The following is a 23,502-nucleotide window of genomic DNA, read 5'->3' on the forward strand; positions in this document are numbered from 1 at the left end:
TTGGGGTCCTCACTAAAGTATCTTCGAGGGACTGTATCTTGGCTGGAGCGAGACCTGCGTCGGGCCTCTAGTTCATCTCGCGCATCAACTTGGCGATCTCGCCGGTTATAGTCTTGTCTTCCTCTGTGCTCTGACCCTTGAGCTGTGAAATGGAAAATATTAGAACCTGAGTCGTGTTGCTTGTAGTGCGTTCCCCTTCTCTCAGGCTCCTCATTTCCCACGCTAGCTTCCTGAGCTTTAAGAGCTCTTGCTTCATGCTTGGCCTCCAAGCAATCTTTTAAGTCATGATCCAAGCGGAAACATTTAGGACAATGCCTATCGAGCTTTTTATATACGAAGCTCGCTGTAACTTCATCTCCATTCGCATACTCAACCACCGATGATTTGATTAGCGGGAGAAGTCCATTAACCTGCACCCTCATTCTCACCGTTGATGAAGTGATCTCCATCTTTTCAAAAACACCCAGATCTTCGCCAAGTTTCTGGATTGTCTCCTCTGTCCATAGATGTACAGGAATTCCTTGAACTTTAATCCAAAAAGGCAAGAGGGATGGGAAATTTTTGGAGACCGTGGGTTCCCATCTCTGAACAATAACCATCCATCTTCCATAATAGTAGGGTCTTTTTTCCAAGACCGTTAGTAGATCCTCCTCACTGTCAAATTGAAACTGGAACATTCCGTTTCCTAGGTCAGAGCCGACCGGTTTGGATTTTGCCTTCCAGAGATCGGTGAAAAAGGGGATGAGAGACCAGACTCGCTGCGCCGTTCTGTTGGTAACACGGCCTATGAGTGTTAGAGAGTGGCGTTGCATGAGCTCAGCATTATCCGGGTCTTGGATTCTGATGCGAGCAGTTCTTGGGGCTTGAGAGGGGTCAGTAGCTATTTCTTTACCTTTATCCGCTCTCCTAAGTCTTCCAGACATCTTTTGTTGTGAGGTGTAAAGCACGAAGAAACTATTGTAGTAACAGGAACCCCTGTGTCAGTTAGTTCCTTAGAGAAGCCGCTTTGAAGGCTTTAAGTAGTTGCTGGTGGAGTCAATTTGTGAGCAATAACTTCTTGGTGGTTGAGATTTAAGTGACAGATCTTCTTCTAGTTTGTGATAGAAAAATATATAAGGAAACCCTTAAGCATATTTGTGAGCTCCTTGAAAGGCTTCTGTGTTCACGTCTCTGTTCTGAGGAAACCCTCGGTGTAGTGGAGATCTTCAGCGAAGTTGGGCCCTGAAGAGGAAACAGGTTCCGCTGCGGGGAAAGGCGTGGCTTTGGGTTGAAACGACCGGTTGGGAAACTCCAGCAGGCAAGTTAAGCGGCGTGAAGGCGGCTCCGGCGGTCCCTCCGACCATGGTCGGGGGAAGAACCCGATGTGTAATAGACCAGAGCGTGGAGATATCCAATGGTTTTTTCCAAAAGAAGAAAGAAATTCGAAAAGAAACTCTGTTGACTTTTGGACTAAAGCAGGTTGCTGGACAGGAATGTGCTTGGGTCTATTGGATAAAGACTGCTCTCGAAAAGGTCGTCTGGGAGAGAAGTTGTATCATCGTACGCTATTTTAGTAAATTTAATAGTTTTACTTTTTCGTTTCAGTTTATATGTTGTTTTAGGTATTATAATTCTTCTGTGATCGAATATAGGCTCAGCACTTATACAAGTCTTATGATTTTTTTTTTACTTTTTAATATTTGTATTTTCCAAAAAAAATTGCTAAAACTTTTCTTTTAAAATTTTAGGTGTTAATTTACAGAAAGTGTAAACTTTTATGTTTAAATATAACATTAATATGAAATACTTTTATGTTTCAGTTTATATGTTACGCAGTTTAAATACTTTTAACTTTTATGTTACGCAATTTAAATATAACATTAATATGAAATACTTTTATGTTTCAGTTTATATGTTGTTTCAGGTATTATAATTCTTCTGTGATCGAAGATGGGCTCGCACTTATATAATCTTATGAATTTTTTGACTTTTTAATATTTGTATTTTCCAAAAAAATTGCTAAAATTTTTCTTTGAAAAGTTTATAAATAATATTTTTGTTATAAAGACAAAAGATATATGCAAGTATCTTTTAGACATCTTCAATCGAACTTAAAATTTTACTTTTTACATATTGGAAGTATTAACAATTAATTAATACTTAACCCAATTTTATAATCTTAACAATTAATACTTCCAGTATTAACAATTAATACCAACACCCAGTACTCAAGTGTCCAAAGAGATCAACAAATTTGTGGTCAAAGAGGGATATGTCTACGAGGAACGGCTACGCATTACACGCTCAGAATATGTACTTAATGTCGGCTTGAGATCTCACTTTAGCAAGCCAAATGATTGGTACGTGCTCACCAAGACACCTTGCATTAATAAGTTAATCTTGTTTCCGTTATTCCCTAGTATATCCGGCCATGGTTACTCTCTTGTCACGGCCGGCTCCACGGTCTAGGCAATATGTGGACTTAAAAACAAAGAACGTATGTCCGATGTATTTAGCATCAAATGTGCATCTCTTATGACACTGCAATTCTCCCAAAGATGAAAGAGGCTCGTTTCAGCCCTAAGAATGGGCTGTGTTTTAGGGTATCAAATGTACAATTATTCAAAGTAAACTAAACACTTTAGTATCGTGATTTTAATGTTTGTGATGGAAATGCTTACAAAAGGCATCTCTAATAGTTGAGTTTATTTCTATCTTGAAAATTTTATTTTCTTCAAAATAAAACAACAATTTCTTTGGTTTACTTTATTTTTTTCTAGTAAATACTCCAATTATATTCTATCTCCACTTTATTATTAATTATTAATAGCATCTTTTACTATTTCATGTTAATTAATATTATCCAGTTATTTTGTTTTATCAATAATCTAGCACAATTACTATTTAATATAAACTAAATATAATTATATTATAAAACTATTACATAACATAAATAAGCAAACAATGAACATTCTAATTTATTAAAATCATCATAAATATATTTTTCTATAACTGATTAACAGAAGTATTTTTAAGCAAAAGGTAAGTTTATTTATCTTTTGATTCTTCTTATGTGAGATAATATTTATAAGAAATGAATATTTTTGTGATTTTGTATATAAAAATCCAATTAGATGAAAATAATAATTGAATATTTAAAATTAGTTGGATAGTAGTAACATATGTAATTTATTTTGCCAAAGGATAAAAATAAATAAATTTTAAGGACCAATCTAAAATTTTAAAAATTCATCTTCGAATTTGAAGATATACCGTTCACATTTTCATTTTAAAGTAAGAAATAAGAAACGTTGGAGTAAAAATTTATTCAAAATGAATAAAAAAGTAGAAAATGAATCATCGTTGGAGTAGTATAAGGTTATCAAAGGCTGTAGACTAGGGTAACAAAACAAACGAATAGGCAATGTGCACCCATAAAATTTCAAGTTAAAACAAAAATGTCTGAGATTTTTTGTCTAAATTTATCAGAAAAACTTGTAACCAATGAACCATAAAGTTGAAAACATCAAAGATACTACTATTACTCTCAAGTCTCAAACATTACCAAAACTGTAAGAAAGCCAAGAATAACATTATTGCCTTAAACCCACATCAAATCCTCACATTCAAATAATCAAACAACACACCAAACTAGAGCTTGAGGAAAACAAACTCTTCCACCGCTGGAATCTCCCCAATCTTCTTAAGAGTCTCCTTGCTCGGCTGATCATCTACACCAATCGCCATAATAGCTTGCTTCCTCGGTGCGATTCTTCCAACGCTCATGAAGTTAACATTAACATTAGACTCTCCAAGAATGCTCCCCACCGTACCGATCATACCTGGTTGATCCACCTGCCTGCACAGTATGATACTACCTTCAAGAGTCACATCCACCTCAAATGATCCAACCTTAGTCAAATGCGGGACTCCGTCTTTAACCTTTCCCTCTACTTTGACCTCTCCTGATTCAGACAAGGAGCTCGCGAATTTCGACTCCACGTTCCCTAGCTTCACAGTTATCGTCTCCAACGGGTTCTCTGGTGACCCGTCCAAGACCACACGCTCCTCCGAGAGTCTCAGACCTCTCTGCTTAGCTGTGAAATCAGCGTTGACCAAGTTGACGTATACGTCAGAGATCGGCTCGATGATTCCCTTTGTGATCATGGCCCTTAGAAGCCTCGTGTCTAGATCATCAGTGGCTCGTGCTGACGTGTACGACACTTTCACGTTCTTCACGCCGCTTCCTCCGGCCACCAGCTGCACCGCTAGTCTCCCTAGCTTCTCAGCTAGCACCACATACGGTTTCAGCTCCGTCAGAACCTCAGCAGAGACCATAGGCGCGTTGACCGCAGTAGCAGCGAGCTCTCCGTTCAAAGCTCCAACAACAGCTTCAGCGATCTCAATCGCAACTCCTTCCTGAGCCTCCATCGTGCTGGCTCCAAGATGAGGCGTCACCGTGACCCTCTCGTGCTGCACCAGAGGGCTGTCTTTAGCCGGCGGCTCTTTGGTGAAAACATCAAGCGCGGCCTGAGCAACGATCCCAGCATCAAGGGCCCTCACTAACGCGTCTTCGTCTATCACACCTCCGCGAGCGACGTTCACGATGCGAACTCCTTTCTTCATCTTGGCAAAGGTCTCGTCGTTGAGTATCTTGGATGTCGCCGGCGTGAGAGGCATGTGGAGAGAGATGAAATCAGCGGTGGCGAGGGCTTCGCCGAAGCCGACTAGCTCAACGCCGATGGCGTGTGCACGGTCTGCTGGCGCGTAGGGATCGTGAGCGATGACACGCATGCCGAGACCTTTGGCACGACGAGCGACTTCGGTCCCGACTTTCCCGAATCCCAATACTGCAAGAGTCTTGCCGACGAGTGAAACGCCAACATACTTGTTCCTCTTCCATTCCCCTGTTCATTCATTACAGAGAGATTAAAAAAAACAAGATCTTTCAGACAAAAACTATCTACGAGTCAGTAATATAATATTACAGACACTCCACAGTCCACACACACACAAGAACCAACAAAACAAGATCCTTCAAACAAAACTCTCAACGACTCAGTAATATTAACAATGTTTAAAAAATTACTAAGGAGTAATTAGGCGTTTTATAGGAGATTATTGATTATACCAAATTTTTTAAAGTCTACACCTATTTTCTATAAAATAATTCAAGAAAAATAGTTTGTTTAGGTCTAATTGCTGCATATACTGAATTTTTGAACACTGCAAAACTATGTTACAGTCACTCCACACACACACACACACAAGAACCATCAAAACAAGTATGAAGCTTACCAGCCTTAACAGACGCATCAGCTTGAGCAACGTTCCTAGCCATGGCGGCCAAAAGCGCTATCCCATGCTCCGCGGCAGCGATCGTGTTCGCCGTCGGGGCGTTTACGACAAGACAGCCAAACTCCGTCGCCGCTCTCAGATCCACGTTGTCGATGCCAACACCAGCGCGTCCAACAACCTTGAGACGTCCACGAGACGACTCGAAAACCTCGCGGCCAACCTTTGTCCCGCTCCTAACGATCAACGCGTCGCAGAGGGAGATCTTGGTGTTGAGCTCCTCGGGTGTCATGTTGTAAGAGCAGTCGACATTGGCGAAATCCTCCAAGAGCTTCACTCCGGCGTCGCCGAGCTTCTCCGCGACGAGGATCGTGGGTTTGGATCCGTCTCCGGTGGTGCAGGAGACGAGGACGAGTCGGCGGGGGTTGCGGGAAGGGAAGGAGATGGAAGAGGCGGAGGGGAGAGGCGATCTGGAAGAGAGGGACAAGCTCTTGAGGGGGTTGGTGGTGGCGACGGAGATCGTGGAAGACGCGGCGGCTGACATTGCTAACGTGAAAATGTTAGTTGGTGGCACGAGTGGGAGAGGGATGGAGAGAGAGATCTGAATGGTTAGAGAGGCGACGTCGGCGTTTTTATAGGGGTTTGGTGTGATCTCACGCGCCTTCGCGGAATATTATTAGCGATTGAGGAGAAAGCTTTTTTCTCGGACCAAAGCCTGATTAGAGATCCAACTTTTTATCTGAATCTTGTAGTAATCATGTGAAAATCGACTAATTATGTGAACTATCTATCTCCCGGGAGAAATATTTTACAGCTTCCAAGATTTTTTCCAGATCTTAAACTTTGCATATGATTTTAGCTTTTATTCAATTGAATTTTATTTTAACTCAAATCACTTTTTAATTATTTTTAGTAACTTTGAAGCAGCAATTTAGGTGTACCTATAAAACAAATGTTGAATATGAGAGATGCGACATGCTAATCACACTACAACTTAACAATCGATTAATGATTTTTTAAGCGACTGTACTTGTATGAACCCAAATAGTAACAAGGGTTTCACTACTAAAACGAGGTATGTATGCACTAGAGAGAGAGTTGCAAAGCAATTGAAAAGTAGCTGAAGACTTCAAAATGGAATTGAATTTGAGTTGTACAGAGTATATAAAACTTCCAAAAAGAGTAATGTACAATAACTTTATTTAGTTGGTGGTCAAGTTTTACTGCAGTTTTACTCGTGGGGAATATTTCAAAGGATATACTGGTGGCTGTGACGTATGTTTAATTTATGGCACGTGAAAGGTTTGCTTTTTGTGTGTTTGCATCTGCTTTAAGATGCATTGTTTTTTTTTTGGTAGGTCAACCTGTCAAAAACCCCTTACTACTATGCAGCCGCGCAAGCTTTATATACTGTTACATTTGTTAAAACTTAAAATCAAGAGAGTATTGGCCCAATATACCTTAGTGGACTCGAAATTGGAAAACTACCCTAAAGCCTGAAAACCCCACAAACAATGTATCCCATTGTGTGTGTCATGACGGAAATACCCCTACCGCCAAGGGAAGTACGATCACAGCGTGGGGAGAGATAGATTTGGTATGATCTTTCCAGTACAATCTTAGGGTTGCGGATAAATATAAGGTTTCCAGCTATTTTCTTTCCCTTCCACTCGTTTTGCTACAGCAATGTGCAAGGTACACTATGAAATTTGCAGGAAATCTGGAAAATATCTATGTGTAGCAGAGAATGGCAGGATTTAGAGGTTAACGAAAACAGTGTATGGTTTCGGATTCTCTATTTAATGGAGTCCTCCAAATCGATAAATGTCAACTTGTTTTATAGAAAGAGAACGAAGACTGTTAAAGCGAGAGTGTTGCATAAAGTAGTCTCCTTTTACAGTAGTCGTTATCCTTCCAATTTAGGTATGTTTTTATCTTTTGTTTTCTACCATTAAAGATGATTTCAGACTTTTTGAGTAGACGTTATCTTCCAGATTTAGGTTTATTCATTTTTTTTTTTTTTTACCCATTAAAGATGATTTCAGACATTGTGAATATTCGTTATCGTTCAGATATTGTTTTGTTCTTTTTTTGTCTTCTACCATTAAAGTGATTTTTTGTACAGATGAAACTTGTTGCTTCAATGTCACCAATTTGTCATGTTGTCTTTTTTTTTGAAGATCATAGTGTTTACATCTAACATAAAATTGTGCCTGATATTAATTTTGTTGTCTGCAAAATCCTAGGAAATTAACAACACAATGACTTGTTTGTACTCAAAATTGCAGATAAGTGGTTCATAATGGGCCAGTTAGTAAACTGGTTGTTGGTGTGTGGAATTGTTGGTGTGTGGAAACAAGTTGGAATTCGTGGTTGGCTGTTCCTGGAAGATCCGACGGAGCGAAGATACGACGTCGTGGTTCACGAGAACCAGACTTACGCATCTCTGATGGATCTTGTGCGAACACGATACAGTGTAGGAACAGAAACCGCAGTGTGCCTGACTTTTGAGTTTCCGGAGTGGATGAGGATCCCCGCAGATGTGGCATGGCCACCGGTGGATGTCAGGGAGGATGGAGATGTGGATCTATTCATGTCGGTGAGACTTGAAATCCAAGATTTGAAGCTAATGGTGACTATAGGCAACAATGTAGTTGCACGTTATCTTTTCCAGAGGAGGGATAACTATACAATTATCGGGAGTTCAAGTGGAAACTTAGATGTTAATGTGAACCCTTTATGTGGTATCTCTGATGTTAGTCATCTACCACTGAGGGGTGTGAATGAATATCGTGGTGGTTTAACGGATGGTGCTGCGTATTGGGAAAGTATTCTTGGCCAGGGGGAAATGACAACTGGTCAGCAGTCTCTCCTAGGCGTGTGCACGGATGATGACAATACCACACAACTGAGAAGCCCTCGGTTAACCCAAGGGAAGCCTCCATTTGCTAATGCTATGGAGACAGCGAGGGAACAGAATCATCAACAGACTCCTCAGCTGCTCCACTGAATGCATTCCCCCCGATCGCTGGTTCTGGAGTGATAAGATTGAAGGAGGGCATTCATCAGCCTGTTGCCAATCCGAGTTTGGCCCTGACAATAGGTATGCTATAAGGACTACAATAGCTACTACGTCTATATGTTAGCAGTTGTGTTATATATGTTAACACGTATGTTATTAAAATTTCGGTTACCTTGTCAGTTGGACAGCAAAAAAGGCCTCCGTCTATACTTGATTACATTACCAAGGGTAAAGGAAAAGTGTCGGAGGTGGGTGTTGTTGATAAGACACAAGTGAGCGCTTCCGGTGGTTCACTCTCTCCTAGTAGGAACCCAAACTTTGCAGATCCATTACCCTATGATGACTCCGCTGATGAAGGTGAGTGTACATACACCATCTTATTTGTATAATTATTTGGACCCCAACAACTTGTCAGTAATCTATATTTTAACCTCATTTGGAACAGATACCGCTGCTGAAGGAAATCAACATTTGTTTGTCAGGCAAGTCTTCATGGATCGAACTGCTTTCAAGACACACATGTCGCTGTATGCGTTGGCCAAAAAGTTCCCCTTTGTCTGTCGTCGATCAGAACCTGGAAAAATGGTGCTAGCGTGTAAGGGCACCAACTGCAAGTGGAGAGTGTACGCAAGTAAGCTGGCCGGGTGTCCAACGTTCCAGATTAAGCGTGTGGATGAGGAGCATAACTGTACTGTAGACGAGCGCGGTGACTTCAAGAGGCATGCGACATCTAATCTGATAGGTGAGATGGTCCGGAACAAGTATGCTGGTGTTGGCGTTGGTCCTAAGCCATGAACCCTTAGGGAGTTCATGCGCACTGATCACCATGTTCCCATAACATACTGGAAGGCTTGGAAATCTAGGGAAGTTGCAATTGAGAAAGGCTTTGGTAACACTAAGGACGCCCACAAGATGCTTCTTTCTTATCTGGAGCAGTTGGCTCTCGCTAATCCTGGTTCTGTCGTGGCTATAGAAACAACACGTGATGCTGGAGACGTCCAACGTTTCAAATATCTCTTCATCTCACTTGCCGCTTCTGTTAAGGGTTATAGCTACATGAGAAAGGTGATTGTAGTAGACGGCACTCACCTTAAAGGGAAGTATGTTGGCTGCTTACTCACTGCTAGTGCGCAAGACGGAAATTACCAAATTTTCTCTATTGCCTTTGTTGTGGTTGATGGAGAAAACGACAGCTCCTGGACTTGGTTCTTCCAAAAGATTTTGGAGGTCGTGGAGGATGGGTATGATCTGGTCTTTGTCTCCGACAGGCACAAGTCCATCTACGCTGCTCTTCTGAAGGTACGATCACGATCTATTACTTGGATTTCAATGACGTGGTTATCTGATAACTAAAATATTAGCGCTTAAGTTATATGATTGACTAAACGAAACAGGATGTATTGCTATGTGCAGATGTACCCCCGAGCCAAGCATTTTGCTTGTCTTCTCCATCTGCAGCGGAACATCGTCACTATGTTCAAGAAGAAGCACCTAGCTTACTTGGTCTCGAAGGCAGCTAGGGCCTACCGTGTCTCTGATTTCTACAGGCACTTCAATGAGATAAAGATGATCGACATTAACTGTGCTGATTATCTAGTCAGGGTTGGTTTCGAACATTGGACTCGGTCCCACTGTCATGGCTTGCGTTACAATATTATGACCAGTAACATAGCCGAGTCACTCAATGCCGCTTTGGCGGAAGCAAGGGGATATCCAATAGTTGTGCTGCTTGATTACATTAGGTCTATGCTGATGAGGTGGTTGTCAGGAAGGCGTGAGGCATCAGCTGGGTGCAGCGGTGTTGTGACGCCAAAGGTAGAAGAGCTGATGTCCAAGAATTTCAGTGTTTCAACGGGGTTGCTTGTCCGTCACATCAATGGGGGTGAGTTTGAGGTTCGTGGCATGGATGGACACCCTTTCAGGGTTGACCTTGATAAGAAGGTTTGTAGCTGCCTAGAGTTTGATATACTCTTGATCCCCTGTGAGCATGCTGTCGCTGCTGCGATGCACTCAAAGCGCAGGATAGATGCTCTCGTTGGTGAGAAGTTCACGCGCAACACTTGGGCAGCTGCTTACTCCATGAGCATCAATCCCACCAGTGATTATATGACTCCAGCTGCTGAGGCTGACACTCTTGGTGCGCTGAACCTTGCACCGTCAAATACAAGACGCCCACCAGGGAGGCCTAAGAAGACAAGGATCTTCTCGCGTGGTGAATTCAAAGTAAGGGAGTTAACAATTTTTGGAAAATTTACATTCTAGTTTAACAGTTAATTTGTTTATCGGTCCTTATTACTATATCTTGACACACTGGTTTGATTATGCAGAGTGGTCTCCGTTGGCGTCGCCCAAGTACTTGTAGGAGGTGCGGTGGAGCGGATCACAACTGTGCCACCTGTAAAATGCCAATATGAGAAGGTGTAAGGTTATTAGGGGGCCAATGGAATGAAGTCTTTTGATAAAGGTATGATGTGGGGCGACCGATTTTCTTTGTTTAATATCAATGCCTCCGACATTCTCCTGCGATAGTCCCAGTGAGAATGACGGTAATTCGATCAGAGATAAAATGAATTCGATCTGGGAAAATGGTAACTTTATGTACTCAGCTTCCAAGCTAAAATTAATTAGCAACTACGTGAATGTTTATGATCTAATTTGGGCGTGAGCATACCTCGGTGTCGGCTAGTGTCTCTTCTTCATCGACTGTAGGCAGTTGAGCAATGCGGGATGTGTGCTCCTGAGATACTATGGGGGTGACGTTAAATCCTTCCACTTCCGTAACCACAACATGTTCCACGCTTTCGTGATCTGTAGCTACGCCCAAAGGGAGGTTGTGACTATTCTCTGTTGCCGTTAACTGTAAGAGGGTAGGACCTATTAATTATAATAATGACTACATATAAAGTGTAGCAGTTGTAATAAACCACCATATACTTACATCATTTGGGATTGAGAACTCTTGAACATCATTGATCACCTTGTTTATTACCTCGTCCGCTCGTAATTGGCTATCGTTGTCCTCACCGTGTAGCAATGGCTCTTTCCTTGTTAGTGGCGACCACGCCCCACCTGATTGATTTCCATGTTCTTTAGGTGATAGCAACGGTCCCGCAGAATTGGCAGCGTCAACATTTTCTCTCCCGCTCTGTCCTCTCCCACTAGTGTCTTCCTCGCGCACTGCGGTAGACATTTGTTTTCCAAGAAAACCAATGATGCTCCGAATCACTGCACCCTCCATCTTCTCACGTTGAGCTATAATAACTTTGCCAAGAATCTGCTCGATTTTTGCAGCTTCCCATGATAAAGCATCCGCGATTTTCTTGTTAATTATGCCTGCAATAAAGTTTGCAATACGGCTGGAAGCACCAATGTCAACTGCATCCGTAGCGAGAACGTCGGGTAGGCTCTCTGGTTCCTTTTTATCTTTACCCTCTTTTTCTTTTTGTTTCTTTTCAGCCCTCATACGAGACAGATCGATGCCGGTTAAGCCCCCAACAAACATTGCCTTGTTGAAAACTTTGCCATTTTGAATTAGGCGGACAAGGTTATCGACAGTCTCATCGTCGACCTCGTCATCCCACTCCAACTGATTACGCGAGTGTGTAGTATCCTCAATCATGGATATGACCTCCGTCTGAAATGCATAGAAAATAAATAAGCAGCTGATCATTTTAGTGGTATGTGTCAATGGTGACGCTGATACTACCTACTACTATATATTTATAAGCTTAGTAGCCACTTAATATGTTGACTTATAATAAAACATGTGATCGTTAAGTGTTATAGGGTATGGTTACCCCTAGTAGTGCAGTCACATATAGAATGATGTAGGGGATTAGAGCAGGTTAGCAGACAATAATATTAATACCAATTACTTGTCGCTAAGTTATATTTTTAAACTTAGCATCTATCTTTTCTCTTGCCTAGTACTACAGTTATTTAACACATATCAATCTTAACAACCACCATGTATCGACAGATGGTCTAAGTTTTAAAAAGCAAGCTAACCTTTGCCTCCTCATCTAGGTCTCTGGCGTGAGTTGGGTTGACATAGTATCAGACCGTCTTGGGCTGTGGCGCTGGGGCATCTGTTTCTTCTTCTACTTCAGCTTCAGTGTCATTACATCCCGACTCAGATTCACTGTCAGACTCAATCACAACAACAGGTTCTGACTGCGGGACAACCTCTTTAATCTGAGGAACGGCAGCCATGAATACAAGTTGAATGGCATCTACGAATCCAGGCAATGCAATACTGGATTGGGAGAGTAAGATTTCGTCTTTCTTCTTGATTCCAGTTACCAGCATCTCAAATGTTACTCTCCCCCAGGGATAAGCAAGAAACTCACTGAAGTCACGAATCAATTCAACGTGCTCTGGGATAATACGGGGGAGGTGAGATGTCGGAAGTAAAAAGCATGACGTGAATGCAAGACATGCATACTTCAGCCGCATCTCGCGGTCTTTAACCTTCTTCTTTTTCAGCATTTCTATCGCTGCATCAACTGGACAGAACTTGAGAGACCCAAAGAGTTCACCCCAATATAGCTTCTCTGTAATAGGATTCTTCTTCCTTTTGATGTTCTTTTTGATAATCTTGTTGCAATTAAGCCCAGTTACATGAGCAAACTCTTGAAGAGACATCCTAATAGGTTTACCAGCGAACAAGAACCAGATCTCGTATTTTTTCTTCACCCAGAGCATACGCACAATGACGAACTGACCAAAGGTACCTGAAAACGAAGGGTTTTCTGCTTGCGAAATGATCTTCCCAAAGGTTGTATTCCGCATAAACTCGACTTCATCAGGTTCCAAGACTTCAATTATGGAATCAATTCTCTTGGGTTTGTGGTAGGTGTTCACTCTCTCTCCAGCAGGTTTTTCACCAGCGGCAAACATGCGTTCTGGAATCTGTATCTCTTCCATTTCGTCTGTTGGGAACTTCTGAGATTTTTGGAGACTTTTGGAGAGAAAAATAGTTTTGTAACTACTTCAAGAATGAGAACTGATAACGGTGACTAGAAGGTGGAGACTTTACAATCGTCCTATTAAACTGACAAAAGAAGTAATTCAAGGCTCTTCAATTGCCCCCAGTGTCATTTGGGAAGATCTTGGTAGTACAAGTGATGTCGTGTGATAGGTCTCGCCCTATACTAGTGTCTGACATCAATTTTGCCAGCTGCGTGTGCTATGGTATTAGGCGCTGTAGGGGTCTTTCGGTATATAAAAAAAAGGTACAGTAATGTAAAAGGTGAAATGGTAGTTCTCTAATTTCAGCGATTTCCGTGTGTATAGCGCCTAATTTCTCTAAAATCAATGCCAAGTTTTATTTTGTTTTTGTATAGAACATTGATTATCTATATGCAAAAGAAATATCTTTGAAAAAATAATACAGTATAAATATAGATAGGCTTCTCCGAACCTGAGGAAAAAAAAAACACTACATTCTTTGACCATCAGGTCCATCACAGTACATGCATAAACGCCAAACCAATGTTCTTCGCAGAGAAACTACAATAAAAATACAAAAGCTGGTTTCTGATCGAGATGTGATTACAATCTCTGATCATGTTTGTGTTTGCTTTGTTTATTCAATGGCAAGCTGCTAAGGTCAAATTGAGCTATGTTACGCAATGAAAGAAAAATAGCTTAGTTGGATAGCTTTGGAACGTGTCTCATCATGCTGCTGGGGTTGGCTGAGCTGAAGATGGACATGTTCGCTCGAGTTACCTCCCATGTCTAGACCATTTGTGAGAAGAGAAGTTTTGTCTGCGCTTTTCACACTCTCAACCTCTGAAACCTGCAAGTAGTAGCCAGTTTACATATTATCCTCAATTTAGAAGAAATAATAAGCATGTTGCAGCGTTTTCAGAGATGATTCCGCCTCCCCAAATCGAAGATACCTTCTTATGTAACTCCATGTTCTGCTGGTGCATTACGTTTACTTTCTTGTGGAGCTCTAAATTCTCTTGGTGCACGAGATTACCCTGCAATAAAAAATATAAGAATTAGCAATTTGTAGGAATCAAATAATGTGGAAATGCCTAATCAGAGTCCCACCTCTCGGTTGAGTTCTTTTATTTCTTCGACTAACATTTGCTCCTACAAACGTCAATAAAAGAAAAGAGTAGATAAAGAGTACAGCCATTAAGTACATGAAAAGGTTGACTTATTTACCACAACATCAAATACCTTTTTCATTCGTACGTCGCCAAGGCTCATCTCAAGCTGATTCTCCAGTTTCTGAAGATCTTCCACACTTAGTCCAGAGAGCTCTTCACCCATCATTTGCCTATCAATTACAAGCTCTTTCCCATCACTTTTGAATATGCAAACTTTTCTAGAGTAATTATATACCTTTCCTAATTCATCCAAACAAAAAGAAAAGAGATAGGGAAAGTGGAAGTGTTTGGTTATTCACTTCTTGTCGATGGTCTACAACTCTAGATGTGTGGAGATATAACTCACGAGTTTGCGGAGATAACAATGGTGATTTTGGAGAAGATATCCAGCATCATTGTAAAGTCCTTAAGAGGTGGTAAAACAGTTTGCTATTTTATTTTTAATATCCACAATTCCTATTGAAAAAATGCAAATGCTAGAATAGTTTTGATTTTCCGCAAAATCTTATAGCCTTACATTTTTAGTACATCATGTCATGTAGTATTTGACGAACTCAGAGGATGCAAAAACATACCGGTGGTTTTCTTGCAAGTTATGTAGCTGTCGCTTCAGAATCGCAGCCTCATTTTGCCAAAACTATAATATAGCAGAATTATTTTCAGGTGACGGAAACTGAGAAAACAAGTTTTTTACGGAATTAACACTTATCAAGTCTAGAATGGATTCTTGAAAAAGATAATGCAATATAATGTATGTAATCTTATGTTCAGGTGCATCTTGAGAGGAGTCAAAAGTTGAAATAGGCTAACGAAGCTGTAGCAAACTAACATTATAAAAAGCACCAAGTAAGTAACTATCTCTTTGTTTTACTATGTTACTTGTTTGGTCTATTCGTAATTCATTTAGAGTATTAACTGCATCAAGTATTCGTTGAAATTCATAGAGAGGACTAATAAACATTGAACCAAAAGAGGAATACCTTGATTTCTGAAGCTGGGTTCATTTCCGAATTGGTGTCACATTTGGCATCTCTGTATCTCTCTATTACCGACTTCATGCTGCCAAAAAAAGAAGAAGGTTAAGTTGTATATCTGCAGGAGTGAGTTTGGCAGGTAAGGTAACTCGAGCAACATCAACTGCATCATTTCTCCTTACATATCTTCGGTGACAAAACTTTTACTTAAACTACCCTAAGCCAATTTTACCAACGTGGAAATTAATTCTCTGTACCAAAAATACAGATTCTCCATACTCTAAACATAACATGATGTTGCATGAAGCTTAAGTAGAGAATGAAAGAAACAAGACCAAACTTATGTACAAGTGGCCAACTCAAATCACCAAACCAGAGTTCAGTTATTATTGTTGTCAGCTGGCAAGTATGAACTAGTGAAACATAAATGTGTAGGACCCTTTAGAACCATTGCCTCTTCTATTTAAATCTCATGGAACCATCAACTCTTCTGGATCTACATTTATTTCTGACAATCTTTTTAGTTTTTACTCTATACTCTATAGTTTATTTTCTTTTTACTTCAGTGAACTCCTTCTAAAGTAGAAAATCAGAAGGGATTTGATGATTGATATGTATAATGTCTTTTTCCAAAAAGAAAGAATATACTTTTATATATAACTAAACAATGACCAAGTTGAGCATTTAAATGGAATGGTTTCTTTCCAATATTGGATAAATTATATAGGAAAAAGATAGATTATGGATGACCACGAAAGCAAAAATGATTCCCCCACTAGTGTATTAATATATTAACCATAAAAATAATGCAGCTCATTTTAGGTACATCAAACCCACCAACTAGTTGCCAATAAAGAAAAAAAGTAAATAGTGAAAGAGAGACGACTCTTTTTCTAAGAACCAAACCAAAGAAGAGTTTAGAGTTTCTTCTGCCCTTCTAACCACTTTCTACCCCTTTTTCCATGCGAATATAGTTTATACTAAATTTAGTAAGGTTTTGAGAGAACACTACAAGTCCACCTTATGATCTATACACTCCACACAAATCTCTATCATTCTAGTCCTATCCAATTTACTTTTGTCCTGTCCTGCATCGAAACATACATAATATACAAACCATAAATCAAAATCTCATATTACGTTACAGAACTCATATATTCTATGACTCTTAAACACAACCGTACTGGCCTTGTTTTCTTTTTCAACTCTCATATATGTAGATAGTCAACCAATCAAGTGATGTAAGAATTTCAGCCATTGCCATAAGACTAAGATGGTGTTTATGTCAATCTTCAGTGAATTGAATTTGCAGAAAACAAAAATCGAATTAAAAAACTGGAGATTTAGGATTGGTTTGTGGTCAACAAAACCGTCGGTGGATCATGGATGGAGTAATCAATAACATCAAAAAGTCAACCAAAGAGATAACAAGTGATACCTGGAGCTGGAGAAATCGTAGAGCCTGCCAGTGCTGGAGAAGATGATAACACCAACCTCAGCATCGCAGAGAATCGCAAGCTCCTTGGCTTTCTTCAACAAGCCGTTCCTTCTCTTGGAGAAAGTCACCTGACGACTCGTCGAGTTATCGATCCTCTTAATCGCGATCTTTCCCCTTCCCATTTTCTCACCGCTTTTTAAATCCAATCCATCACATCATTCACACAAAACATCGTCAACTCCGCGCAAACCCAGGCTGAGATAAATTCAAAATCGAAAATATATAATCATTACCTTCTTCAAAGAATCTAACTGGAGAAAAACAGATCGCGCTAGATCTGCTCGAGAAGAAAATCAATGTGGGTTTTGTGATCGAAATTCGAAATAGAAAGAAAGAGACAGAGCAGAGAGCTGAGAAGAGCCCACAAAAGGAAAGAACATATGGCTAGTTTGGGAATTTAGGGCAAAAGGCTTCTTACTATTTTAAACATAGATCGCTTGTCGTATCTTGACACTTGCCATCTTTTGAGTGGCTTCTTTTGACCTGTTTCCTTTTTTTTATTACCATAAAAATTCATACTCCCTTGTTCTTTAATGATAGACTTTTTTTTTTTTTTTTTTTCAGAAAGATGTATTTTTGTGTTTTCTATAAAAAATTATAAATTTCAAAAAAATTAATTGAGTTTATTGAATTATTATTGGTTAAAAATTACTGAAAACTGAAAATTATAGAAAACATACATTTATTATAGCAATTCAACGTGTTTAATTAATATGCGTGAAAATGCGAAAAAAATCCACGCTTAACTGAGGGAATATTATACATTGTCTTATCGTACGGCATTGCCGCATTATTAAAGTACACTTCTTGTTTGTTTTATTAAAGAAGAAAATAAAATACTTGAATCAGTGTATACGCTACGAACAAATAAAAAAGAGAACCCCCAATAATTTTGTGAAACCCAAAGTGGAATTATTTTTTTCAAAATAATTATAATTTCTGAAACCTAGAATCCCGACAGAGAAGAAAAGCACCCAAATTCAGACAGAGAATACGGAAGGAGCGGACTCATACGCATCTTAAAGAGTATATACCCTTTCATGTGTATATATAATTTACTAGATGTTTTCCTGCACCATGTGAAGTAAAAATTTTTTTAAATCTAACTTATATTTAAAAATTAAAAATAAAATTTATTAAATGTTATAGATTTTACTATTTTCTTACTAATATTTAATATAGATTTGATATATATTAAATCAATTTGTATAAAACTAACAAAAATAATATAAAATTGTACAATTATCAAAAATTTAGCCTAAACAATATTTATAAAATTTGTAGATATATAAGATACTAATGATCTTACGATTAGATTTTTTTTTTTAATTGTAGAAATTTTTGAAAACTTCGGTAATACAAATTGTATAATTATACAAAAGTAATAATATTTCAAAATTTGAAATGTTATATATGAATATATTTATTTTATAAATGAAGTATGAGCTATTACCATATTTAAAAAAAAGTTTTCCAAAAAAAAATATCAATATTAAATGTATTATATGAATTATTATCATATTCTAATAAGTTTGTCAAAAATATAAATCAATATTAAATAAAATTATCCATGTCATATTTTTCGGAAATCATGTCATCAATTTCAGTAACTATGTCATATTTGTTTTGTGAAATTGATTGTAAAAATGATATGTGGTAAAATCACTTTACAAATATAGTATATGGGATAGAGAAGGGACGAGAGAGGACGAGGGTTAAAATCTAAATCAAAAATTAAAAATGGTTAAAGGCCTGTGAAGTAGAGCAATAATGCCTTAGTTTCGGGCCCGTTCTCCTTTTTTCTTTAAAGACCTGTGGCCCATTTCGTCCCCCATAAATTGGATCACATGCGTTTTAGAGTAAAAGATCGATGTCACCTCCTCTTTTATAATAGTACTTTTTTGGGACTGATCCACCATATTACCTTGTATATATGTTAGCTATAATGATTCTAATCAATGTTCTAAAGCTTAAATGGAGTATAAGTAAATTAGACCTTTTAAATTACATTTTCTTTTAAATTAGAATTATGTATCAGAAACATGGGCGGCAAAGGATTATTTGTCGTACATGGTTTTAACAATTTGCGTCAATCTTGTATAAATTTGCCATTTTAAAAAAAAAATTGTGACATTTGAAGGAAAAGAATTGCAACTTTATATACAATCAGTAAATATCTTACAAATGAATATCGTATTAAAATCATTTTGCAAATTGTGGTAGGTAGTAAAGTTATTTAGTATGTAGTTCTTTTAAAATATCTAATTTGCATCTGAATATTTAGAAATATCAAGATATTCGCCCAGCCACTTGTCGTAAAAATATATAAAAGAGGATGAGGAAGAGGAATCATAGAAACAAGCTAAAAGTGTAATGAATTATCTCTAACTTTAAACCTAAATATTCTTGCCATACTCGCTGGTCTGGTCCAAAAGTTGTCACATAGCACTGCGTGTCTTTATTTACCAACTACGCATTATTGACCTATCTGCACCACCCATTGTGTATTAAAATTTACAATCAACAGCAACGTTCTTGTGGGTGTATTATATAATACATAGAAATTCAACAACGTTGCTGCAATTAGTCCCCACTAACCTAACCACCACTTACTTTGATAAACATGACATCACCAAAGGTCCATATTGTAAATCAAGCAACAAAGAATCACCTTTATGTTCCTCAACAACCGCATGATCAACGGCTTCAATTTTTTTTGTCGTCTAAGTCGTATGTTTAGTTCGCTTTTGCTTTTAGTCACTTTTGAATCGAATAATATTATCATATAGTACTGGCTCCAACCCGAATTAAGTGCTCGAGGCCAGTAACTTAACCCATCAAAGAAGTAGCATATGATTAAAAATGCTCAAACAAAGACGTTTTAAATCCAATATAAGTATATGCTTTCACATGAAAAGCAACGCCAAATCATTTTTATGCTCACAAACAAACATAAAATGTTATCATCGGTTTGTAAAGAAGGACAAAAGATGTTATAATTTCAAGTAACTCAAGCCTCAAGTTTGCTTCCTTCGACATCAACCACGAACCTATAACGCACATCGTTCTTCTCGAGTCTCTCAAACGCAGTGTTCACATAATCCATCTTCACAACTTCGATGATCGAACTCAAACCCTTCTCCTTACAGAACTCAAGCATCTCCTCTGTTTCCTTCATGCTCCCAATGAAGCTCCCCGTTATCACTTTCCTCCCTAGTTAAAATAATCATCATAACCCAAATTAATAAACCTCAAAACTTATAACCGTTTATTATATATTATTCAATTCTTGTTTTTATAATTGACTCACCAAGCATAACCATAGGAGTGAGAAACTGTAATGGATTGCTTATGACTCCCATGAGTATGAGTTTCCCATCAAGCCTAAGCAGAGACAAGTACGGCTCAAGTGCATGATGAACAGGGACCGTGTCGATTATGTAATCCATTGAATCCGCCAATTCGTTCATCTTCGATTGGTCGGATCCGATCACGTAATCATCTGCTCCAAGATCTTTCAAAGCTTCTTCTTTCTTCTTGTTTGATGAGCTTATGACAGTCACGTGGTGACCCATTGCTTTGGCTATTTTCACACCCATGTGACCAACTCCACCTAGCCCTAGTATGCCTCCTCTTAGGCCTGGTCGCTTCAGACCGAAGTGAGCCAGTGGACTGTACACTGTCACACCGGCGCACAGTAGTGGTGCCGCCTGCTCAACAGCCATTCCTTCTGGAATCTTCACCACAAACCTGACCACAAAATTGACCCTTTAGCGATATGTACCCTAACTTGTTCCACAAGAACCTAAAGATCCGGTTTGAAAGGTCGATTGTTAGTTTAAAATATTCAAATTCATATGCACATAGCATTTCGATTATATATAATAATTTAATATTGATGTCATTCCTCTTTTGTATTTCTAACGAAATTTTTCTTAATGATTTTTAATATCTATATTAGTTTTATAGTAGTTTGCATATTAAAATCAGTAGTTGAACAAAACGAAGATCGTTAGTTGAACAAGACCAAGATTATCATAGTTTAAAACACATGACATTTTCAGCTAAACATTTTGTAACTAGTCAAATTACTATGATCTTTCCAGTAAAACCTAGACTAAATAAAGATCATTAGTTATATAGTATAGAAAGCCATAACGTTAGGAAAGAAAATAACAAGCTTACTTTTGGTGAACGACGGTGGCTCTAGCGAAACCGCCTTGTGTAGGTTGACCATCGATGTAAACATCGTTGTAGCTCCAGATCTTCTTGGGACAATACTGTTCCAGATCTCTCTCGCAGGGGCTACAACCTCCGCAGCATCCAACGAGACAACCAACTCCAACTATATCACCTGCGGTGAACTTGCTCACATCTGATCCCACCTCCACAACTTCCCCAACAACCTCGTGCCTAAAGAACATGATCAACTCAATTTTCAGATTCATTCTAGGTTTTCTTGGCTATAAGGAGATCAAGAAAGAAGAGTTACCCAGGAACCATGGGGTAGTTTGACATGCCAAGATCGTTTTTGGTTTGATGAAGATCTGTGTGGCAGATTCCACAGCATATGATTCTTATGTGAACATCCTCTGGTCCTGTCTCTCTGTAAGCATATACGATCAGATTCAAACCAAGAAAGATTCATATCATAGATCGAAAGGAGAGAAAAATGAACCTGAGAGTGTAAGTGTAAGGAGAGAGTAACCCAGATGGGTCTCTCGCAGCCCAGCCTGTTGTTTTCCTCTCTACCTCCATTTTCCCCATTCTTGATTTCTTTCTCTGTTTGTAATGCTTTCTTGCTTTTCTTTGCACCCTGTTGCCGATTATGCGTGTGTGTTACTATTATATATAGAGAAAGTTGGAAACCAAAAGCGTGCGTATGTATGTGTGGTAAAATAACTGGTTCTTGTACATAGCGTACAATTGTGGGTAGTTTTAGTGTGAATTTGTGTGTTTTTGACAAAATTAGTCAAAGCTTTTAATTCTTTGGTCGTTGAAATAAGGTAACTTCTAGAAAATATTTTCTTTCTTATATATGCGGCTCTCATTTATTAAAAATTATGTGAAATAATGTGAATTTTTTCGACGTTCTTAATTTGATCTTTCAGTTTATGATAATCATTTTCAAATATAAAATTAAATGAGAAAGAAAGAATGAATATTTAGCAAAAAAGAAGAAGAATAAATATCACTTTTAAACCAATGACAAATAAAAAAGAATTTTGTAAGCTTTAAAAGGAAGAAAATCTCCTTTATGATGTGGACTCGTCAGCTATAGGGTCCACGGGGGTTGGTGAACCAACATTTGTGGGGTCTAGTCTTTGTGTTATCCGGCCACGTGTTGATTTTTAGCCGATGATATGCAACTATAGTTTCGCCGGCTCAGATCAACTGTAAATACTTCCTAGTTCTCATTCTCATGCAAATTTCTTAATTTTGACGGCCTGATCAACTATATGTTTTATGAACATATATTATACCAACCGGATTAGAAAACACCATCTAGATGTAGTTAATAATTGGCTACATGTGACACCATAATTAACCAATAAAGGGTAAAGAACACATTAATTCTCAAATTGAAAAAAAAAAAAAAATCTCAAATTGAGTGAAAATACGGCTAGACGAAAATTGGATCATTTGTTGGGACATAATTATTTAACAATGGTTGATCGCTTATTATTATAAGTAGGGCAATAAAGTATGCAAGAAAATAAGATATAAAAGGGTGAACAAAATAGAATCTAAAAGTTTATTGGAAACGGTCACAATAAAGATTATGTTTTTTTTTTTTGAACTTTGCAATAAAGATTATGTTTATGTATTACGGTCAACAATTACAGTTAAAAATTGATAGATCGTTTTAGACCATAGAATTCATCATCCTTTTTTGATCAGAGGTTCTTGAATACCACAATTTCGGAACGGGTTGGCACTTGTGGAGACCACTGGCCACACCAACAAAGAAAAAAATGTCAGATATCCAGAAGATAAATAGCAACCCACTATATCCTAAAACGAATTTTCAGCATAAATATTACGTCATCGCCTACGATATTTTCTTCCTTTTAACGATGTACAATGACTGCTCATTATATCTACTGATTATGATCATTCTGAAGCAAATTTTGAATCCTTAAGATATAGTCACGTCTTTGAACTCTGAAACAAGAAACATCCATGTGCCAGTGTGGTTCCGTTTCCTGCACAATAAGACATCAGTCCTTATATATAAAAACCAATATTTGATAATTTAATGGAATAACTGCAATAAGATTTCTTGCATCACAAGTACTCAACTCCTCCCTTGGGTTCTAGAGTGCTAATATCACTCAATGTAGATGTGACTGCATCTATTATTAGCTACATCTATTTCCATATATATTCCCGGCATGTTCTTTAGCTAGTGTTCAACTAGAGGTTTAACCGACATGAACAGAGGGTTTCTCTTACTAGTTTGGCATCGTCTCTTGTTCTCCCAAATGATGACGTTACATTCTGACATCACTCGATCTCTATCCAGCTATTGTAATATGTAGCGAAGCTCTTCACTTGGAAGGCAAGCTAGAAACGTAAAAAGTGGAAAGAGATAAGGGTAAAACTGGAATT

General features: G+C 38.5%; 5 protein-coding genes across 7 annotated transcripts; 1 reads left to right on the forward strand and 4 right to left on the reverse strand.

Annotated features, from left to right (window-relative positions):
- Positions 1–3,482: 3,482 nt before the first annotated feature.
- On the reverse strand, positions 3,483–5,981 carry LOC106307120 (D-3-phosphoglycerate dehydrogenase 1, chloroplastic-like). The gene is made up of 2 exons (XM_013743993.1): positions 5,278–5,981; positions 3,483–4,886 (listed from the first exon to the last, which is right to left on the reverse strand). Exons 1-2 carry the CDS (start codon positions 5,816–5,818, stop codon positions 3,631–3,633), a joined length of 1,797 nt encoding a protein of 598 aa, XP_013599447.1. The 5' UTR covers positions 5,819–5,981; the 3' UTR covers positions 3,483–3,630.
- Positions 5,982–6,852: 871 nt separating this feature from the next.
- Positions 6,853–10,729, forward strand: LOC106301860. Of its 2 annotated transcripts, none has more exons than XM_013738343.1 (6): positions 6,853–7,197; positions 7,563–8,377; positions 8,477–8,653; positions 8,742–9,595; positions 9,710–10,519; positions 10,624–10,729. In XM_013738343.1, exons 4-6 carry the CDS (start codon positions 9,107–9,109, stop codon positions 10,708–10,710), a joined length of 1,386 nt encoding a protein of 461 aa, XP_013593797.1. In that variant the 5' UTR covers positions 6,853–7,197; positions 7,563–8,377; positions 8,477–8,653; positions 8,742–9,106; the 3' UTR covers positions 10,711–10,729. The 2 variants fall into 2 exon arrangements, with proteins under 2 accessions (XP_013593797.1, XP_013593798.1); XM_013738344.1 differs by having other exon boundaries at positions 6,853–6,969.
- On the reverse strand, positions 10,536–13,537 carry LOC106301861. 2 transcript variants are annotated; one of them, XM_013738346.1, is made up of 4 exons: positions 12,305–13,537; positions 11,235–11,930; positions 10,968–11,153; positions 10,536–10,691 (listed from the first exon to the last, which is right to left on the reverse strand). In XM_013738346.1, the coding sequence occupies exons 2-4, from the start codon at positions 11,913–11,915 to the stop codon at positions 10,677–10,679; spliced, it is 882 nt and encodes a 293-aa protein (XP_013593800.1). In that variant the 5' UTR covers positions 11,916–11,930; positions 12,305–13,537; the 3' UTR covers positions 10,536–10,676. The 2 variants fall into 2 exon arrangements, with proteins under 2 accessions (XP_013593800.1, XP_013593799.1); XM_013738345.1 differs by lacking the exon at positions 10,536–10,691 and having other exon boundaries at positions 10,921–11,153.
- A 182-nt stretch (positions 13,538–13,719) lies between these two features.
- On the reverse strand, positions 13,720–17,272 carry LOC106303917 (agamous-like MADS-box protein AGL16). The gene is made up of 8 exons (XM_013740280.1): positions 17,124–17,272; positions 16,831–17,022; positions 15,399–15,477; positions 14,994–15,055; positions 14,489–14,588; positions 14,357–14,398; positions 14,200–14,283; positions 13,720–14,096 (listed from the first exon to the last, which is right to left on the reverse strand). Exons 2-8 carry the CDS (start codon positions 17,010–17,012, stop codon positions 13,923–13,925), a joined length of 723 nt encoding a protein of 240 aa, XP_013595734.1. The 5' UTR covers positions 17,013–17,022; positions 17,124–17,272; the 3' UTR covers positions 13,720–13,922.
- A 2,455-nt stretch (positions 17,273–19,727) lies between these two features.
- On the reverse strand, positions 19,728–21,787 carry LOC106306623 (cinnamyl alcohol dehydrogenase 5). The gene is made up of 5 exons (XM_013743300.1): positions 21,569–21,787; positions 21,383–21,496; positions 21,076–21,303; positions 20,201–20,640; positions 19,728–20,103 (listed from the first exon to the last, which is right to left on the reverse strand). The coding sequence occupies exons 1-5, from the start codon at positions 21,655–21,657 to the stop codon at positions 19,901–19,903; spliced, it is 1,074 nt and encodes a 357-aa protein (XP_013598754.1). The 5' UTR covers positions 21,658–21,787; the 3' UTR covers positions 19,728–19,900.
- Positions 21,788–23,502: the final 1,715 nt, after the last annotated feature.

The sequence above is a fragment of the Brassica oleracea genome, chromosome C7 (assembly GCF_000695525.1).
Source record: "Brassica oleracea var. oleracea cultivar TO1000 chromosome C7, BOL, whole genome shotgun sequence".
In the NCBI taxonomy this organism is placed as follows: domain Eukaryota; kingdom Viridiplantae; phylum Streptophyta; class Magnoliopsida; order Brassicales; family Brassicaceae; genus Brassica; species Brassica oleracea.

Coding starts and splice junctions, on each gene's coding strand:
- LOC106307120 (XM_013743993.1), bottom strand. CDS start 5,818: ATGTCAGCCGCCGCGTCTTCCACGATCTCCGTCGCCACCACCAACCCC. Junction 4,887..5,277: donor TGATGCGTCTGTTAAGGCTG/GTAAGCTTCATA, acceptor ATGAATGAACAG/GGGAATGGAAGAGGAACAAG.
- LOC106301860 (XM_013738343.1), top strand. CDS start 9,107: ATGCGCACTGATCACCATGTTCCCATAACATACTGGAAGGCTTGGAAA. Junction 9,596..9,709: donor TCTACGCTGCTCTTCTGAAG/GTACGATCACGA, acceptor TGCTATGTGCAG/ATGTACCCCCGAGCCAAGCA. Junction 10,520..10,623: donor TCTCGCGTGGTGAATTCAAA/GTAAGGGAGTTA, acceptor TTGATTATGCAG/AGTGGTCTCCGTTGGCGTCG.
- LOC106301861 (XM_013738345.1), bottom strand. CDS start 11,915: ATGATTGAGGATACTACACACTCGCGTAATCAGTTGGAGTGGGATGAC. Junction 11,154..11,234: donor AGTTCTCAATCCCAAATGAT/GTAAGTATATGG, acceptor ACCCTCTTACAG/TTAACGGCAACAGAGAATAG.
- LOC106303917 (XM_013740280.1), bottom strand. CDS start 17,012: ATGGGAAGGGGAAAGATCGCGATTAAGAGGATCGATAACTCGACGAGT. Junction 15,478..16,830: donor TACGATTTCTCCAGCTCCAG/GTATCACTTGTT, acceptor TTTTTTTGGCAG/CATGAAGTCGGTAATAGAGA. Junction 14,284..14,356: donor TAAAAGAACTCAACCGAGAG/GTGGGACTCTGA, acceptor TTTTTATTGCAG/GGTAATCTCGTGCACCAAGA.
- LOC106306623 (XM_013743300.1), bottom strand. CDS start 21,657: ATGGGGAAAATGGAGGTAGAGAGGAAAACAACAGGCTGGGCTGCGAGA. Junction 21,497..21,568: donor CCTTACACTTACACTCTCAG/GTTCATTTTTCT, acceptor ATATGCTTACAG/AGAGACAGGACCAGAGGATG. Junction 20,104..20,200: donor CACTCCTATGGTTATGCTTG/GTGAGTCAATTA, acceptor TATTTTAACTAG/GGAGGAAAGTGATAACGGGG.